General features: G+C 53.6%; 1 protein-coding gene across 1 annotated transcript; it reads left to right on the top strand.

The window, feature by feature from the left end:
* The first annotated feature begins 3,059 nt into the window (after positions 1–3,059).
* Stc2 (stanniocalcin 2) lies at positions 3,060–15,639 on the top strand. The gene is made up of 4 exons (XM_060363887.1): positions 3,060–3,732; positions 5,678–5,820; positions 7,830–8,041; positions 12,417–15,639. Exons 1-4 carry the CDS (start codon positions 3,396–3,398, stop codon positions 12,808–12,810), a joined length of 1,086 nt encoding a protein of 361 aa, XP_060219870.1. The 5' UTR covers positions 3,060–3,395; the 3' UTR covers positions 12,811–15,639.
* Positions 15,640–17,175: the final 1,536 nt, after the last annotated feature.

Below are 17,175 nucleotides of genomic sequence, written 5' to 3'. Positions count from 1 at the left end.
CAAGGATACCTTTTGTCCTGCTGGACACTACAAGCCACCTGGAGAGATTAACTGGCTTCATCTTGTTCCAAAATGTCAGCACCCATCCCAGAGCTTCCTGAGTCCTCAAGGGAATCCAATCAAAGAGCATCCTTCTTCATATTTTTAGATACCTATCAACTCGGTGCTTCCGTCTAGTTCTTCCATGGTGAACACAGATGTGGCACCATGGCCCAGCCTTACCACATGGCTAGCCATCTAGCCACCCCGGTCTCCCTCTTTAGCACCAAAAGGAACAACCTCTTCCTGACACAAAACTCAGTGTCCCCTAATCTTGTGTTTTGCCTCCCTGGAAACAGCCTTTTCCTTGCCTCCACTTGGCAACACCCACCCTCCTCTGGCTTTCAACCCAAACACTTCCCTCTTCAAAACCTTCGCTCTTGGACTTAACTGAGGGTAAAGCAGGGGTCTCACGCCACAAGGTCGGATGTCACAGACAGACCCGATCTGTCTCAGAAGTTATATGTCTCAGACTGAGGTGGGCCTGGTCCTCAGACGCTGAAACCCCAGGGCAGCACAGGCTGGCCCATCCTAGCTCCTGTCTCCATTTAGGGTGGACATTACAGTTACAGTGACATCAAATTTTCAACCTTGGTCCAGTGCCTGTGTTCAGTTCATGCTGGCTTTCTGAGTGCCATCTAGTGTGTCCAGCTCATTCCATTAATCTGCCAAAACCAGCCTGAGGAACTGAGCTAAAGGAATCTGCAGAGAAAAGAAGAGGAGAATCCTGCCAGGTGCTCTAGGCCTTTAATCCCAGCACTTGGGAAGCAGAGGCAGGCTGATCTCTGTGAGTTCAAGGCCAACCTGGTATACAAAGTGAGTCTAGGACATCCAGAGAAACCCTGTCTTGAATAAAGAGAGAAAAGAAACAGGAATCACAGCAAAGACACCAGTGTGTGTGCCATGGAGGGTTGCCCTGCAAACCTCCGGTGAGCCTGCAGCCCTACTGAGGTGGACTGGAAGGGCATCTTGGCTTGCTTCAGCCTTGGCCACGTGGTCCTGAGATGAAAGTTCAAAGAGTGCCGTGTGTATTCGAAGCACCTTGCATCTAGCTACTGTGCGGTGTTGCCAAAGCAGAAGTTGACTTAGAAATTCCTTTGATGGTTGTAGGAAAAGCCTCAAGATGTTTTTTTTTTTTTTTTAACCATACAGGGTCTCTGAGGGCAGGCCCAGGGCCTCACTAAAACGGATTTCCCTCCACTGCCTTGAGTCTCCCCATTCTGTTTCTCTAGTAGCACCTTTGTCCATGAAGGAGGCCACAAGAGAGGTCTACCTAGCTCTAACGTTAAGTAAGGCTGAGGGCCACTTCACTCTCCCAGGAAATTCTAGGCCTTAAAGGGCGAGGACAGACCAAAATGCTTTAGTTTAGTTTAGTTTAGTTTAGTTTAGTTTAGTTTAGTTTAGTTTAGTTTTGAAGGATGTACAGAAGGGGCTTTACCGTAAACTAATTTAAAAAGCTAAAAGAACTATTCAAACAAGCAGAAATGGCTCATCTTTATACTCAATATCCACCGCCTTTCTCAAAAGATAAATAAAGAAGTCACGGCTGTTAGAATCATGGGCACCAGAGGCCAGTTTCTTCCCACCATCGAAGACTAAGACATTCCTGAGAACTGGATATGTAACGTGGACACAAGGTCCAAGAAGCCCTGCCCCTGGAAAGCCCATTCCGAGGGCACCTTCCCACCTCCTCCCCTCCTCCCTCCACTCTGAGGCAGCGGTCGCCCGGACCCCAGCCTCCGCGTCTCCGTCGCTGGCGGGCAGCTGCCGCCCAGGGAAGCTGAGCAGCCTCGGAAAGACAACCTGCGCGCCCATCTCGGTACCCCTCCCCCAAGCGTGTCGCACGTACGCGCAGAAGAGGCCGAGAGCAGAGCGTGCCTCGCTGCGGAGGCCCAGGGCTGCAGTCGCCGCGGGCAGTGGGTGATGAAACCTCCCGGGCGCATTACTGCAGAGTGCGCGGGCGAGCGGGGGAGTCGGGCAAGCTCGGGGGGTGAGGGCTGGTACCCAGGCTCACCTGTTCTCCAAGACCAGGGTGGGGAGCACGGGGGAGGGGCAAGGAGTGCCACTGCCGGATGAGGGCCAGGTGGCGCTAGCTGGCCGCGCTCGCCTCTCCACCCTCCCCTAGCCGAGCTAGCCCCCCGAACTATGCCGTCGGGTTAACGAGGCCAAGAGCAGCAGTTCCTGTCCCGGCCCCAGCGCGAAGGAGACGTGAGCGTGCACACGTACACAAACAGCAGAGGAAGAGGCGCTCCCAGCGGCGCCCAACTTTCTCCCTGCTCCCTCCAGCAGCGGGGAGAGCCGCTGAAGGCAACCTGATTCCCAGGGTGTTTAAAGAAGGGGCTCCAGGAGAGGGAGAAGATCTGGGGGGTTTCTGTTTTGTTTTGCTTTTATTTTTACAGCAGAGGGCTGCGGCGTAACTGGGCCAAGTAGGGTTGCGGGGGGGGGGGACTGAAGACTGTGTTTGGAGACGCCTAAAGTTGCCTGTCAAGCTCTGCTCTCTGGAGCACGCGATGCTCCGCGGCCACCTGACCCAAGGCCGCCCGGGCCTCCTAGCCACCCGCCAGGAAATGATGCAAGTCTGGATTGTCACCTGGATCCCTGAAGCCCAGACAGGAATCCGTCTGGAATGGGGGAGGGGCGAGACGAGACGCCCAGGTGCTGCCGGACCCCCTAAACCCGAGCAGAAACAAAGTGGGCTGTGGGCAGTTGCTCTGGCCAAGCGCTTCGGGGCTTAGCCGCCTGTCTCCAAGCGCCTGGTTTTTATTTTATTTCTTTATGCCAAGCGTCACGAAGCTTAGGAATTCCCATCAGAGCTCAATTTGCTCGCACCATCTCTGTGCCCAGGTATCTGTTCCGATCTATTCAGGCCCCGGGGCTGAGAATGTCCCTGTATTCCAAAGAGGAAACTTTCCCGGCCGGATGCGAACCCCGGGGACGCTGCTCCTGTGAAGACCGACCCCTCCCACCCCACCCCACCCCTTTTTTTTTTTTTTTTTTTTTTTTAGTTTTTTTAGTTGCAACTGGGGCTGGCGTCTGCTTCGGTATCTTTTCCCTCCTCCGTCTGTTCGGCCATGGCCCCGGAGCGCCCGCACACGCGCACGAAGACGCGGAGCCGCCGCCGGGTCTGCAAGTTTGTGGGGCGCCCGCGCCGGCGCTCGGCTTCCTCCTGGAGTAGTTGGCGCAAGCCCCGCCCCCGGGCCGTGTTGTCAAACGGGCCGGGGTCTCCGATTGGTCCAGCCTCCGGGACAACACCTGCTCGACTCCTTCATTCAAGTGACACCGGAGCTTCCAGGGATATTTGAGGCACCGTCCCTGCCATCGCCGGGCACTCGCCGCGCTGCTAACGGCCTGGTCACATGCTCTCCGAAGAGCTACGGGAGGGCGCTGGGGTAACCTCTGCGCGAGCCCCGGCGAGGCGGAGGGAAGGGGCCGGCGAGGAGAGCGAGCGGGAGGAGGGGGGGAGCGGCGGAGGAGGAGGAAGAGGAGGAGGAGGGGCGCACAAAGAATCCGGGTCTCCCGGCGGGAGGGTGATCCCCAGGACCATGTGTGCCGAGCGGCTGGGCCAGTTCGTGACCCTGGCTTTGGTGTTGGCCACCTTGGACCCGGCGCGGGGGACCGACGCCACGAACCCTCCGGAAGGTCCCCAAGACAGGGGCTCCCAGCAGAAAGGCCGCCTGTCCCTGCAGAACACAGGTAAACGCGTGCGCGCGTCCCCCCCGCTGCCGGGGGAGGGGACGGGGCAGGGGGGGGGGGAGACACGCCGCGCGTCCGCAGCGCCCCGGATGCCTTCAAGCCCCGGCCCGGCGACCCGAGCTCACCCCGAGCCGCGCCAACTCTCGGTGGCTCGGGACGCGCCGAGGGAAGAAGGAGCGAGGAGGCGAGGCCCGGGCCGGGCTCCCGGAGCCCCGCAATCCGCACGTGCTAGCAGGGTGATGAAATGGCCGGGGCACGACTTGTTGCTCTCCAACCCCCACCCCGCCCCGGGGGGCTGAGGGGACACGGGGCAGCTCTGGGCGCTGGCAGCTCCAGCCGGCGTCCCCCCCGGGGGGGGGGGAGGGTGATCGAGGCGCCCTTGGCTGGGTCCCGGCTGGCCCGTGCGGGGAGCCCCCGAGGGTCCCCGGGGACTGGACTCGCCCCTCACCCGGACGCCTTGGCTTCCAGTCCGGCCAGCCTGGCACGGGCCGTCCTCCCCTTCCTCCAAAGATGCCGGACAGCCCAGAACTCCGCTGGCCGCTCAAATGGCATCAAGAACTTTTCCTTTGGCGGGGGGGAGGAGAGGAGGGGGTTCGCAGAGCGGACCTCTGGGCGCTGCCCCTACCCCCCGCCCCACCCCCCGCCATCCCCCTGCCGCCGGCAGGGTCGGCGAGGGGAGAATTGTTGACATGACCCGAATCGTGCGCTGGCCCTGCCCGCCGGCAGGAGCCTGGCGTGTGGCACACGGGGCTGGCCTCCTTCCCGGCTCCCGGGAGCGAGAGGAACGTGTCCGCCGCCGGCCTCCTCGCTCACGCCCCCACCCCCGCTCGTCCTCCGGGGCCGCGTGGACGCTGCAGCCGTGGCGTGCGTGCGTGCGCTCCTGGCCGGGGCCGGAATGCGTAGAGACGGGGTCGGGGGGGGGACCCCCGAGGGAGTGGTCGTGGCCACGGGAGGGTGCAGGCAGTTCGTCCCCTCCTGCCCCCCCCCGCGGTCGAGGGTCCCTCGTCCCCCCTCGGGCTTAGGTACACCCCCCTCCAAACACACGCCCCTCGGTCTCTCTCGCTGGATTTCCTCCGATACGGATTTTTCGACTCGGGCCCCGCCCTTCTCCCAAAATACGCTTTCCTCGTGTGATTTTTTGCGGTTGGTTTAAATCGTGGAACTGAGTGGAGCCGAGGAAGGCAGGAGGCTGCACTACCACAGCCTGACAGCGCCCAGTCTGTCCTTTCGGGCTGACGAATTAGGACATCTTGGAAGAGGGAGCAGGCTCGGGGCCTCCGGGATTCGAGGGGATTAAGTGATAGCTCACACCGGATCCCTAATTAAAAGGAACCTCCAAAGGGAACGGTGGCCAGGCCCGCCCCCACCTGCTTCCCTTCCGAGGCTGCGTTCTCAGGCGCACGCAGCCTCCTTGGCCTGGCTTTTTTTTTTTTTTTTTTTTTAAGCGGGTGGTTTGGAGGCATGGCTTTAATAGGAATCTTGTTTTGATTTTTAGGTGTTGAATCATAAAGCTGAATTGAAGTTGCTTTCTGGACGCTTTCGTCTGGGGTCAGGAAGGAAATGTCCGGATCTTAACGGCAGCCTCGAAGGCCGTTTAGCTCATGAAATGTGGTCTTTTTCAGATTTCATTTTCCCTGTGGGGTTCAAAAGCTGAGGTGTTTTCAGCCCTTATGCTGAATATTCCCACAAAGACCTTCATAAAGTGGAAAAGATAAAAGGGGGGGAGGAAGAAAATGTTCAGACCAACTTTTGTGATATTTGTTTATTTTGGCTAATTTTACAAAAATTTACAAACACCAACACTTCCCATACCTAGTAAATAACAACCTTTTCTTTCCACTCCTTAGATTCTGAAGCTGACACAGCTTTTTCCTCCTTGCAGTTTCCTCTAGCCCTCCCTAACTTTTAGCCTGACTGAAAACTTGGTGTGTCGTCTTCATTTTAGCGGAGATCCAGCACTGCTTGGTCAACGCCGGGGACGTGGGGTGTGGCGTCTTTGAGTGTTTCGAGAACAACTCTTGTGAAATCCGGGGCTTGCATGGGATTTGCATGACATTTCTGCACAACGCTGGAAAATTCGATGCCCAGGTGAAAAGAACACATAGCGCGCACGAAAAATATTATGGGTTGGTGTAGCATGGCTGCGAGGACTTGGCAACAGGTTTCTGGGACTGCTCTTTGAGGGAGTTTGGTGTCTGCAGGTAGGTGTACCTCGGGGCACCGTGGTTCTGCTTTCTGGAGTTGCCGATTGGGCCAAATCCTTTTGCATTCTTACGCTGTGGCCAGGCAGGCTGGACACCAACGCCATAGCCAGTGTTTACCACTAGAACACAGTCCCCAAACCCCATCACCTCAGGAAGAGAGGGCTGAAGTGGCAGGGACAGTAGCTAGAGGTAGCAAAACCTCGTCTGGTGTATAGATGGCCAGGCAGCCTGTATGATCCACAGCCTGCAAACAGTATGGAAAACAATATGAAAAGTCTAAACCCCGACTGACTCTCACTTGCCTTACAGTCAGAGTTGAATCTGCTTCAGACATCGCAAGGTAAAGCTGAGAGTTGCTGCCCAGGGCAGAAAACCAATAAGCAGGCTGATGGTCCTGTCACAGAGGGCCCAGTGTGTGTTTAGATGACTAAGTTTGGAGGAGGCCACACAGCTGAAGTGTGATTTGTACAAGTGCTGGTCACCATCCGCTGACACCCTGTGGACAGCCTGACAAAGCAAGGCCTGGGAAACCAGGAAGGGATGTGACGGGGGCCGGCAGCCTAAACTATAGAGGATATGAGGTAGCAGAAGGGGAAGCAGAAACCAGGAGGAAAGAGGGAGAACTTTGAACTCCTTGTGGCTCCTTAAAAAAGTGCCCACACACCCCCTCCCCTCAGAATTGACTGGAGCTAGGACACACACAATAGGAAATCCGGAAGAGAGGAGTGTGTCGGGGGGCCTTCCCACCGGATGTCAGAGAAGAATACCAAAAAACAGATTGCCACAGCTCTCACATAGATCCATCTTCCTTGTTTCCTCAACCAATAGGAGGATCATGTTCTCAAGCTAGAGGCATCCCTTTCAAGTCATTTCGCAGCACACAACTACTTAAGAAAGTGCCAAGCCCTGCCCTCCATCCCATTTGGCTCCAGCCAGAAAATCAAAGAAAATGGGGGCCACAGGGAGGGCATATGTGCCATGTGGGTTTTCAACCATCAGACACTATCTGTAGACATTTCTAAAGGGAAAACCAAAATAAATATACTGGCTGGCTTTCCATTTTCAACCTAAACTGGTTCATTTTTTCACTCTTCCAGACCTGCCTCAAAAAAACAAACAAAAAAAACAGAGGTTACTTCTTCAGAGGACTTGTTTCCACAGTAACTGAAGGGAGATTCCTGGGTATATACCCAACAATGCCTCCAGGCCGGGTTGATAAGAATGAGCTTGCCCCCACTTCCCGACAGCTGTCTCCTTTCTGTCCTTGGCACAGTCTGCAGGGGTCACCAGGAAAGAGCAGTGGGCCACATGTGTGCCCGGCTGCCTAACCCCAATGAGGCAGAGCATAGAGGGTGTTCTTTGATGCTACTGTCTAACTCACATGCTGCCGTGATAGATGCCAGGTGGGCCTTTTAGAGCCTTTTAAATCCTAACGATTTCAAAGCAAAGCATGTTTCTTCTGGAAGCACCGGAAGAGCAGACGAGACCATGAGCTAGAGTCCTGGAACAGAAATGGGAGGCTCCAAGAGCCACTGCCTCCCATGGAGGAAGAAAGAGAAGAGTGCTCGGGTTGATAATGGCAAGGGAGTTAGGGCCCAATCCCCTGATGTTCCAGAGAATTTGCTACTGGGGAGTCACCAGCCAGCTGCCCCAGATCCAGGGAAGCTACAAGAGCAACTGGGGTGGAGAGAGGCAGATCCGTTTGCAGACAGAGCTCATATCCACTCTGCAAGGGGATTCCTGTTAGGGTGTACCTCCAAATAGCCTCTCACTTGGAAATATATCCATCTGAGTGGCACCTTGGGACCCTGAGATCAAATACTCCTGGGCAGACCTAAGACTGACTAGTGACGAAATCTCCTCCCCCCCCCCCCCCCCGTCCTCCATCCTCAGGGCAAGTCATTCATCAAGGATGCCCTGAGGTGCAAGGCCCATGCCCTGCGGCACCGATTCGGCTGCATCAGCAGAAAGTGTCCGGCAATTAAGGAAATGGTTTTCCAGCTGCAGAGGGAGTGCTACCTCAAGCACAATCTGTGCTCGGCAGCGCAGGAGAACGTCGGCGTGATTGTGGAGATGATTCATTTCAAGGACCTCCTGCTGCACGAGTGAGTAGCACCCAGTCCCCAGAAGAACGGGAGGAAGGGGCGCCTGGCAAGGACGGGGTCCTGAGGGCTGGAAGTCTGTTTGAGGATGCTTTTCGGGAGGTGAACTCCCTTTAGGTAGAGATATTTGTGGTGCGCCCCCGGAAAGCTAGAAAGCCCCCAGAAATATCATCAGATTTGAAATCCCCACAAACAAAAACATTATATCTCCAGTTCACAGATGAGAAAACTGAGCCCCACTGAGGTGAAGTGTGCACAGTTAGGGAGAAGCAAAGCTAGGCACTGGGGTCCAGGCAGGGTGGCTACAATCTCATCGGCAGCTTTTTCCTCTTCCAGAGCCTCCCTTTCCCTTCTCTAGCTCTGCAGAAAACACAAGACAAACATCAGGAACTTTAGTCAGCTAAACATGCATGCTAAATTGGACTTGGAGAGTCACAATTTGGTGATAAAGCCAAAAAAACATCTCATCCCTTGAAACTCACCCCAGCTGCAGGATCCTGGGTTTTGCAGATAAACCATTGTTTCTAACATGCAGTGGGGTCCACAGTCCCCAAAAGACAGAGATACAGAGCAGAAAGGAAGCCACCAGGCCGGCAGACCTGTGCCAGTCACTACCTCCTTTACACATGCCCACCTTCCCATGGTGGCTCACTGGGCCAAATCACCCTCAATTCATTGCACAACCTTCTCCTGGTGATGTCACCAAACATACTCCCTACCTTCACGGCACGAATGCCCAGATTCTGGAGGCAGCCACCTCCTGTCTCTGCCCACTCAATTATTTGGCCTTTGGTAGGGCTGTAACACCTTGGCGTTAAATTATTCGTGGTGAAATTCTACAACCTGCTCTTTCCAAAAAGCAAAATTGTTTTGTTTAGCTTATGAAGCATACTAATACTTTACAACATACTTTCACTCTCCCAAATATTTACAAAGGAACAACAGCACCGACGATAGCAATTGTCTGTTATTTCTCTGGTGTGCCGGGACCTGGACTGTGGGATATTTATGGGTTACCATGTTTCTCTTTCCCAACCAGCTACAAGATTGAAATTATCGTCTCTGTTTCATAGAGGGGGCTAGTGAAGCTCGGAGCTTCAGTTTTCTACTTTGTGAGGCTTGATTCCTACTTTGCAGCCTGCGAGCTGCAGTGTTCTCTCACTAACCACAGGGAGCGCTTCGAGGACCTCCACCCCATACCAATATCCATAAACGAGAAAGTCTCAGATATGCTGAGGGAGTATTTGCACATGACTTATTAGCCTCCTCCTGTCTGCTCTGGGTGAGTTATAATGCCTGGAGACAATGCAGCTGCAGTTTAACAAGGAAGAAAAGTCCGCTTCAGTTCAGAAGCAGGCTGTTTCTGAAACGGGTCTGTGGCTGGCTAGCTGGACCCACAGGCACAGGGCTAACTGTGCATGACGAACTGCATGTGAGGCAGGGTGCCAGCTGCCCTGCCTTCTGGGCCTGTCCAGGGCTTCTTCCTTTTCTTAATTACTCCCCCATCGTGACCGGAGAGTACTGTGAGGATCTTGTCCTTCAATGTGCTCTCGAAAGACACACAGTCGAGGAACCTCTGAAGGCTGCCTCCGTGGCGTGTTTAAGATGGCTTCTTGGCCTTGAGAGTGGGAGGTTGGGAGCCTATTACATGCCATGATATATTCCTGGGTTGTGTGAAGTGTTAGTATTTTCTGGGGAAAAAAAAAAAGGTGGGGGAGTCTTTGAGGAAACTCAAGATTTTCAGGTTTGGAAAACACACCCCACCCTAGAATCTAGGAAGTATTGGAACACTGTGGTGTTCTAATGTCTCTTCTGCAGGAACATGGCCTCCAGGCCAGGGACTCTCATTTCAAAGGATCTCCCACACCATTTAGAATAAGCAATAGCAGCCAACACTGGCCTTCTCTGGAGAAGCAGGTGGCCCACCCTGAGCAGAGGCCTGGGTGTCTTAAGAACACTGCCAGGAGGCCACGTGCAGGACCTCCTTCTCCTGCTAAGCTAGTCCCTCTAGGCAGTGGGTTGTGCCAAACTCCAGCTCCTGAAACCCTCTACTCCCTGTCACAAGGCAGCAATGCAATGCCCCGCCTTCAAACCCAAGCTGAATTGCCGGAACTCTTCCAAATTTTCAATCAGCTTAACAGATTAAAGAGCCCTTTCAGCCCCAATACTGAGAAAGCAATCTCAGAGTGTGTGGAGACAGTCACAAATGAGAGTGTGAGCTGGATTTGCCTTTTCCTTCTCTAAGAGGAGGAAATCAGTCACTGTAGAATCCAAACCACTCCATTCCTCTACTAGGCTTATGCCAGGAGCAGGGGAAGCAGCAATGTCCGGTCTACTGCAAGCTGGTCCCATCACCACTGCACGTCCACCCTCCTCTCTCCTTATCATCTGCCTCCCCCTAGCTGTGGCCAGTTCCCTTGGCCTCTGCACACCCTGTCACCAGGTCCTGGCAGCCACCGAGGGGCTGGAGCCTCAAGCACATCCCCTCCTTCAGCCTTGCTGACACTTGTTGAGTGCTGGGTTTTGTCATCAGACAGGCTCAGCCTACAGCCTGAGAAGGTGCCGTGCCAGCCCACAGCATGGCTTAGATTAGCTTACTTGGCCCTCACACACCCCATGAGGGCTCAGCTTCCTCCCTGAGAGAAGACAGCAGGCTGAGGAGGAGACTAGTCCTGCCTCAGAAGGCCAGTGTCTGCCTTACAGGGCCAGGGTTCCACGGCAGACACACGTGGTGGAGAAGGCCCCAACGACAATTCCTGGCGAGTTTCTTTTAATAATGGGAGCTTAAAGGGAAGAGCCGGTTCAGAATCCCTGATAAAGCCAGCAGATGACCAAACATCTTCCTCCAGTTTTGCAGATGGACTCAGTAGACTTGGGCTTCATAAGGCAGTGTTTGCTTCCAAAAGATGGAAGGATACAAGCAGCTTTCAGCATCCCTTTCAATGTATCTCCTCAGAGTGCTCCAGGAGACAGTGTCAGACTGTCCTTGACACTGGCAGAGGCCTGCTTGAGAACAGCTCAGGATCTTGTCCACCACTAGCCGTGTATAAACTGATACCAAAGACATCAAGTAGGCCTCAAAACACAGCTCCAGTATATTCCTTCCGGCTATTTCCGGGCCAGGCCTTCCTTGCCTGGGCGTTCCCACAGGGGACTTCCCTTCTTCCGCTTCCTGGTTCTTACATCCCTGAAGTAGAGACAGTTCACTCAGTTCCAGTTTGAGAAGTAGCTGGCAGAAGCCGCAGGGACTACGGCACATAACTTATGCTGCTTTTTCTGCAGAGCAACAATTGCCAATTTGCAGGAAAAGATTACAAGGGCCCTAGGGTAGCCATCCAAGAGTCAGGTCCAGTCTCAGGGCAGACAGAACCCTGGCTCCTTATAGCCTCATATCCCACAGTAATTTTGCTATATGGGGGATGCGGGGTGACAATGTAAGTCGTGGGCGGCTGTGTCCAGGACTTAGTAGCTACAGAAAGCTTGATTCTACTTTGCCACACAAAGTCACATGAGGCATCCCACGTCTTTCTCAGGATCTTAAGAGGCCAGCGAGAGGTAAGAAAGGCTCAGTGGTGAGAGCTCACTGCTGGAGACATGCTTTACCAAGCAGCCCCTTAAGTATGAGGAGTGGGCCCACTTCCTTGGCCCCCTTGGTGTGAGGTCCTCCAGCAATTTAGCTAAAGAACAAGTCAGGGTGCAAGCGAACAAGGCTCTGAGCCCAGAACAGACCAGTGTTTGTTTCACGGAGAGCTGTTCCTATTTCTGGACACGGGTACCCTAACAGCCATCGCCCACTCCAGTACAAGGAAGCACTGGCTGACCGTGAGGGTCAGCAGGGGGTCCCAACCCCCTGCTGCCTGGGAGGTGACACCACAGGGTAGTGGCCCTCCACAGCCCACCTCGGTCCACGCCAGATTGCCCCAGACAAAGAGGCATGCCTGGCAGTTTTCTGAAAAGCCCTCTGTTGTAAGCCTAAACCAGGGGCGCACAGAGAGGGAGAGTGGACTTCCTGATGCCACCCATGAAGGGCAAGGGTGGGGACTCCTGAAAGCCGCTCAGGAACACCTTAGTCCAACACTTGCTGGATTCCTCACTGAGCATGCACACACTCACACACACCCATTTGATATTGCCAAGATCTGCTCCACCCAAAATGCCTACCTTTAACATCCTAGCCCTTAGCTCTCCTCCTGTGTATCCACACTGTGAATGGCCCCTTTTCCTGGGGCTCTACACCTGTGTGGGGAGCAAGAACCTACCTCAATACTCTCTGTTGCCTGAACCCAAGTTAAGCACTGTCTCCCTCCTGGCCTAGTCACAGCTCCCCAGGGCTCCTCTAGGACATTCTTAGTCTTTTTCCCTCTGCTCTCATCTCCAGGCCCTACGTGGACCTCGTGAATCTGCTGCTAACCTGCGGGGAAGAGGTGAAGGAGGCAGTCACCCATAGTGTCCAGGCTCAGTGTGAACAGAACTGGGGAGGCCTGTGCTCCATCCTGAGCTTCTGCACCTCCAACATACAGAGACCGCCCACCACAGCCCCTGAGCACCAGCCCCTGGCCGACGGGGCCCAGCTCTCCAGGCCTCACCACCGGACCTCGGGCTACCACCTAACAGAAGCCAGCCGAGGTGCCAAGGGTGAGCGAGGGAGCAGAAGTCACCCAAATGCCAACCCCGCCATGAGAGGCGGCGCCGGTGGCCAGAGCGCTCAGGGACCGTCCGGAAGCAGCGAGTGGGAAGACGAACAGTCGGAGTATTCCGACATCCGGAGGTGAAATGAAAAGCCGGCCACGAAAGCTTTCCTCCAGGCCGTCCATTTTCTTATCTATGGACATTCCAAAACATTTATATTAAAGAGGGGGGATGTCACACGCAGGATGTGTGCGAATTGTGGACTTCGTGCAGGTGTATGAACAGGTGAGATGGAGAGTCCAGGGCAGCAGGGCCTCCGGATTGGCGCGCGCGTGTGTAAGCTTATTAGAAGGAGTGGTGCCTTGAGTCGGCCTTGTAACTTTGTCTCTTTCAGTCCATGGAGCTAGTGGGTGGCTAAGGCGTGCTCTGTTGTGGGGGAGGGGGGTCAGATGGGGAAGAGAGGGGCCACACATGGGTGCTAGGCCCTCCCCCACAGTTTCCAATGCCGTCTGCAGGGGTCAGGGCAGCTGGGTTCCGGCAGGAGTGAGTGGGAAGTGTAGCCGAAAAGGCAGAGGAGCAGCCATCCGAGAGGATGAAGGGCTTACCATTGCTCAGTCAGTGCCAAACCGAAAGTTTAGTGTTGTGTGCGTGGGGCCTTTTGTTTCACAGCTGCTGGGAGGGACATGGGGTAGCACATTTTTCTGTGTGTCATTTCTGAGCCATTGTTCTGTCTGGGGGACACTGAAGGAGTGGCCCCTGCCTGTTTATTTTGACCACTGTTTCGGATCTCAATTTTGCTTTTTTTTTTTTTTTTTTTTTTTTTATCTATTGACATCTACATGTATGTCACCTAAATAAACGGCTTTCAAACCAAACAACTGGATCACAAAACCAGCTCAGAGGAGGAAGAAAACCAACCCCTCCCCACCCCATCTCTGGAGGGTAAATTTTTGTGAGTTCTATTCTTAAAAAGAGGAGCTCAAACAGCACTGTGCCCATGTGGGCTACTGCCCCCAGAAACAGACTGATAGCTAGAAGGAGGGAAGGAAAAAAGGCACATACCTTCCTTTAGACAACCTTTCCCTAGAGTTTTGCTATCTCAACTTGACCTCAGCCAAGGTCCATGAGCCTGTATATTGAATCCGTGTGGCCAAGTTGAAATCAGCCTCTGCGTGCTGGAAAGAGAGAGAGGCCTCAAGATCGCTAGGGGAATGTCACCCTCCACATACTTGGGCCGAATAGCTTAATCGCTAAGAGACAGGGCTTTCCACGGCCAAAGTAGAAATTTAGCAACAAGGAGAGAAGTGGGGGGGGGGGGAGACAAAAGAAAGGCCAAAGGGGAGAGAAAGAAACGACTACAACAGCTCAGCGCTCGCTCGCATCTCCTCCCTCTGTGCCTCTCATGGTTATTCCTCTTGTAGCCAGAACGCCCGGGAGCCAGGGTTGCAGGAGGGGAGGGTATCCTGGGCCAGGTCACCTAGGGCAAGGCTCAGCCAACTTTTTCTATGAAGGGCCAAATAGTAATTAGAGAGTTTCAGTTCGGCAAGCCACATGGTTTCTGTTGCCACTAGCCAGCTCTGCCATCACAGCACAAAAGCACCCTCCGCCACACAAATGGGAGGGCTTGGCTCCGTTCCACTATGATTTTCCTCAACAGGCACCCAGCTGGACTTGGCTCACAGGCCGTACATAGCATACTCCCTGTTTTAGGGAGCTGGATGAAAAGCATGCATTCTGCCTTGCCCAGCTACTCTAGTTCTCCCTGGAAAGCCCCTGAGGCCAGAGACAGCCACGTTTCTCCAAACACATCCCCAAACTCAGCTGGTGTCTCCACATGCAGGATCCAATCTTGATCTCTCATAGGCTTTGCTTAAAAAAAAAAATCATCTGGGGAGGGGTGGGTCAGTGACGTCCTGGGAAACCCCCAGCAAAGTGCGGAACTGCAGAGAGCAGAGGAGTGTGTGCATTTCATCCAGTTCTGCCCGGAAGGAAGGAGGCCCAGCATGCCAGGCTCTGCCACGGGAAATGAATGTAGATTATGGCGCTCCCATGCCATGTGCCTGCGTGGCACCTTGACTGTTTCTGCTTACATCACTCACAAACATTCTCCTTCATTCCTGGCTCGGCTGCTCATTTGTCCCCAGCATCTGGGCTGGGTTTGTCAGTGTCTTGTGTTCACCTACTGATGTTGTTTCTACTGTAAATATTTGTTGTTTGTATTTATTATCTCAGTGTTTTCCCCCCAAAGGCACAAAATCACTTCCTATGTTCATTTGAACCCACCGGCTGATCTCTATTGTGTATTTTCCATGCCTCTGTGGTCCCTTCCCCTTCTAAAAGTAAAAATATATATATATATATATATATATAAAATCATTTCATGGTTCCTCGTGTGATTAGAAACATAGAATTTATCTCTCGGGTCCTTTTGCTCAAGCCTGTCTAAATTCTTGTGCGCCTGGTGGAGGCATTTGCACAGTCTAAAATGTAAGCAAGGCAGCTGTTGGAAATAGCTCCTCCTTAGGCTTCATGCTTCATACACATTTACTCGGGAGCCTTCCTGTGAGGAAGGATGTGAACCTCCAAATAAAGATGCAGTGTTTATTTTGAGCTTCAAATCTTAACAAGATGATCTGAACACCTCTCCTTTGTGTCAATAAATAGCCCTGTTATTCTAAAACGAGAGGGCCAGAGACAGCAGAACTCTGACAACCCAAAACCGAATAAATCGGCGACACCAGCCCACTTGTCCTTGCACACATGCACACAGACCGAAACTCTGAACCTGGCAAGTGGCATCTCTGAAACAACATGGGAACAGTGTTTCTGGCCCCCGCTTCCTAAGGAAGGATAGTACCATGTGGGCCTACTAAGTCACTGTCTGCTTCTCTTACAGAGTTAGGCGACAGGGCCTGGGCACTGTCACACTGCATTGTTTTCCTTCAGGGACTAATAAAGGTTTAAACAAGCGACCTGCACTTGAGCTGTGATGTTCCTGGGCAGCTTTGATGTGATGTGTAAAGGGAGATGACTGACTGGGAGGGTTGTTGACATTGCTTATACTCCACACTTGTGGGAGGGAAGCCAGGTAAAGAAGCCCCAGCCTATCTCTCAGGACATCCTCATCCCAGGGACCCTGGCCAAGGCTCCCCGGGAGCCACCAAGACAAAAGAGGAAAAGGAATTCTCTGCCACCTCTGGAAATACCACCCTCAGACCAACCAGCTCTCAAAGCCCCTCACCCTCCTGTCACCTTCGGCGTCACACCTTCTTCAGACTGCTGCTGCAGCCCCTGCCATCATCAGCTTAACCACTCAGTGGCTTAGGACCTGCAGGGTGACTCCATGGCTCCTTCACAGCTCCTGGTTACCACTGCGAAGCAAAGCTGGAGCTGTTCCTCACTACAGCTTGCATGCCATGGTGCCCACACTGTATGCTGGACATCCTGGTGGACATCAGGCGTTATCCCATGCTGAGTCCCGCAGTCTCCATTACTGTTGCCCAGCTGGGCCAGCGAATCCTCTCAGCAAGTAAAAGGCTCTTGCTGTCAAGCCTGATGTCCTGAGTTCATTCCCCCAGGACCCTCCTGGTGGAAGGAGAAAACCAGCTCCTAAAAGTTGTCCTCTGACTTCCGTATGTGCACTGTGACTTGGCACAATACACACATAGATATAAATGAATGGATAAGTAAGCAATCAAAAGAATAAATAAATAAGCTTCCTGTTTTGCATGAGGCCTGGGAAAAGAATAAATACGCTCTGGTATTTATAATACCTGGCGCTGGAGGAACTCTGCTGCAGAGCAGAGAAGAAAATGGAGGCTCTAGCCTCTGCTTCCACAGACACTGGAGGGTTGGGTGACACAGACGGACATGGGGAAGGCCTGCCACCCCACTGTGGATGACTTTGTAAATGTTTCGCCCTCAGGCCGTTGGGAAAAGCACCTGGGAAGCAGCTGTCTGGTGTGAACACACAATGAGCACTCCTTAGTCACACTCACGCCAAGGCCAGCTCTTTCTGAGGATCCAGGCTCCCCTTACTGCTCTCCCCAGTCATCATCAGCGCAACAGCTGCCAAGTCTTGAGGGCCAGTTGTGTGCCCCTGTTTCTGCTGGGGCTTAGCAGATGTCATTTCCAAACCCCGATTTACAGCTAAAGAAACTGAGGCCCGAAGGCATCCTACTGTGTGCCCGGTCTCAGTGACGATGCCACTCAGCTTTTGAGGTGAAATGCAGCTGCCTTGTGACTCCATCTGACCCCTCTCTTATCCCAGGTCCAAGCACATGGGTTTAAGGCACACAAATGAATTCAAACAGGCAGCTGCCTCCCCAACTCTCATGGCTGGATTATTAGGCTTGGGGAGAAAGAAAGCAGAAGGGCCTCAAATATGCTGGGTCTAAACAAAGTTTCCCAAGGGATATGGAGACACACCCCAAAATCTGGAGAAAGAAATCTGAATTTGTGCTGAAGTCAACAACAACAACCAAAAAAAGAGAAAGTCCCCTGCTGAG

The sequence above is a fragment of the Meriones unguiculatus genome, chromosome 11 (genome assembly GCF_030254825.1).
Source record: "Meriones unguiculatus strain TT.TT164.6M chromosome 11, Bangor_MerUng_6.1, whole genome shotgun sequence".
NCBI lineage: Eukaryota > Metazoa > Chordata > Mammalia > Rodentia > Muridae > Meriones > Meriones unguiculatus.
The sequence above is the reverse complement of the archived record's forward strand: the minus strand, read 5'-3'. Positions and strand labels throughout refer to the sequence as shown.